The sequence below is a fragment of the Mitosporidium daphniae genome (genome assembly GCF_000760515.2).
Source record: "Mitosporidium daphniae strain UGP3 chromosome Unknown contig-402, whole genome shotgun sequence".
Lineage (NCBI taxonomy): Eukaryota > Fungi > Microsporidia > Mitosporidium > Mitosporidium daphniae.
In genome coordinates this window covers 1-436 of record NW_013546397.1, presented here as the reverse complement: position 1 = coordinate 436, position 436 = coordinate 1, and the positions used below count along the sequence as shown (strand labels likewise).

At 37.2% G+C, this 436-nt stretch overlaps 1 protein-coding gene across 1 annotated transcript; it reads left to right on the top strand.

Annotated features, from left to right (window-relative positions):
• Positions 1 to 215: 215 nt before the first annotated feature.
• Positions 216 to 436, top strand: DI09_404p10 (uncharacterized protein; the record flags this gene model as incomplete). Its single annotated transcript, XM_013382218.1, has 1 exon — positions 216 to 436. A coding segment is annotated over one exon (221 nt), but the record flags the coding sequence as incomplete, so codon positions are not given.

Sequence of the window (436 nt, the reverse complement as noted above, 5' to 3'; positions counted from 1 at the left end):
GATTAAAAGTAGGATTAATTTGGGGGTGGTAATTGAAATCTATTTTTAAACTCATGTTTTTGTCAAATCACGATTGGCGAATAAATAGATCGCACGTAATTCGTAACAAATATTTCCGTTTACATATCAGTAATGATCCCACGCTGCGGGTTGCAGCGACCAACCCTAGAATTGAGTTTGAAATTCACAGGCCTTACTATTAAGCCTTCGAAAGTATGAAAGTTTCTGAAAATCCCGATATGACTATTAGCAGCTCTGAGTATTCTTGGAATGCAGCTATCGAGGCGTTCGAATCAGAATGCGAACCAGACTCTTTAAATGATCCTGTATTTATCTGTGAATACGATCAGGAATTTATTGAGTTTGTTGAAAATTCCGAAAAAAGACACTCGTTTGTCGTGATCAATGATCTAGCTATTATTACGCACAACACCAC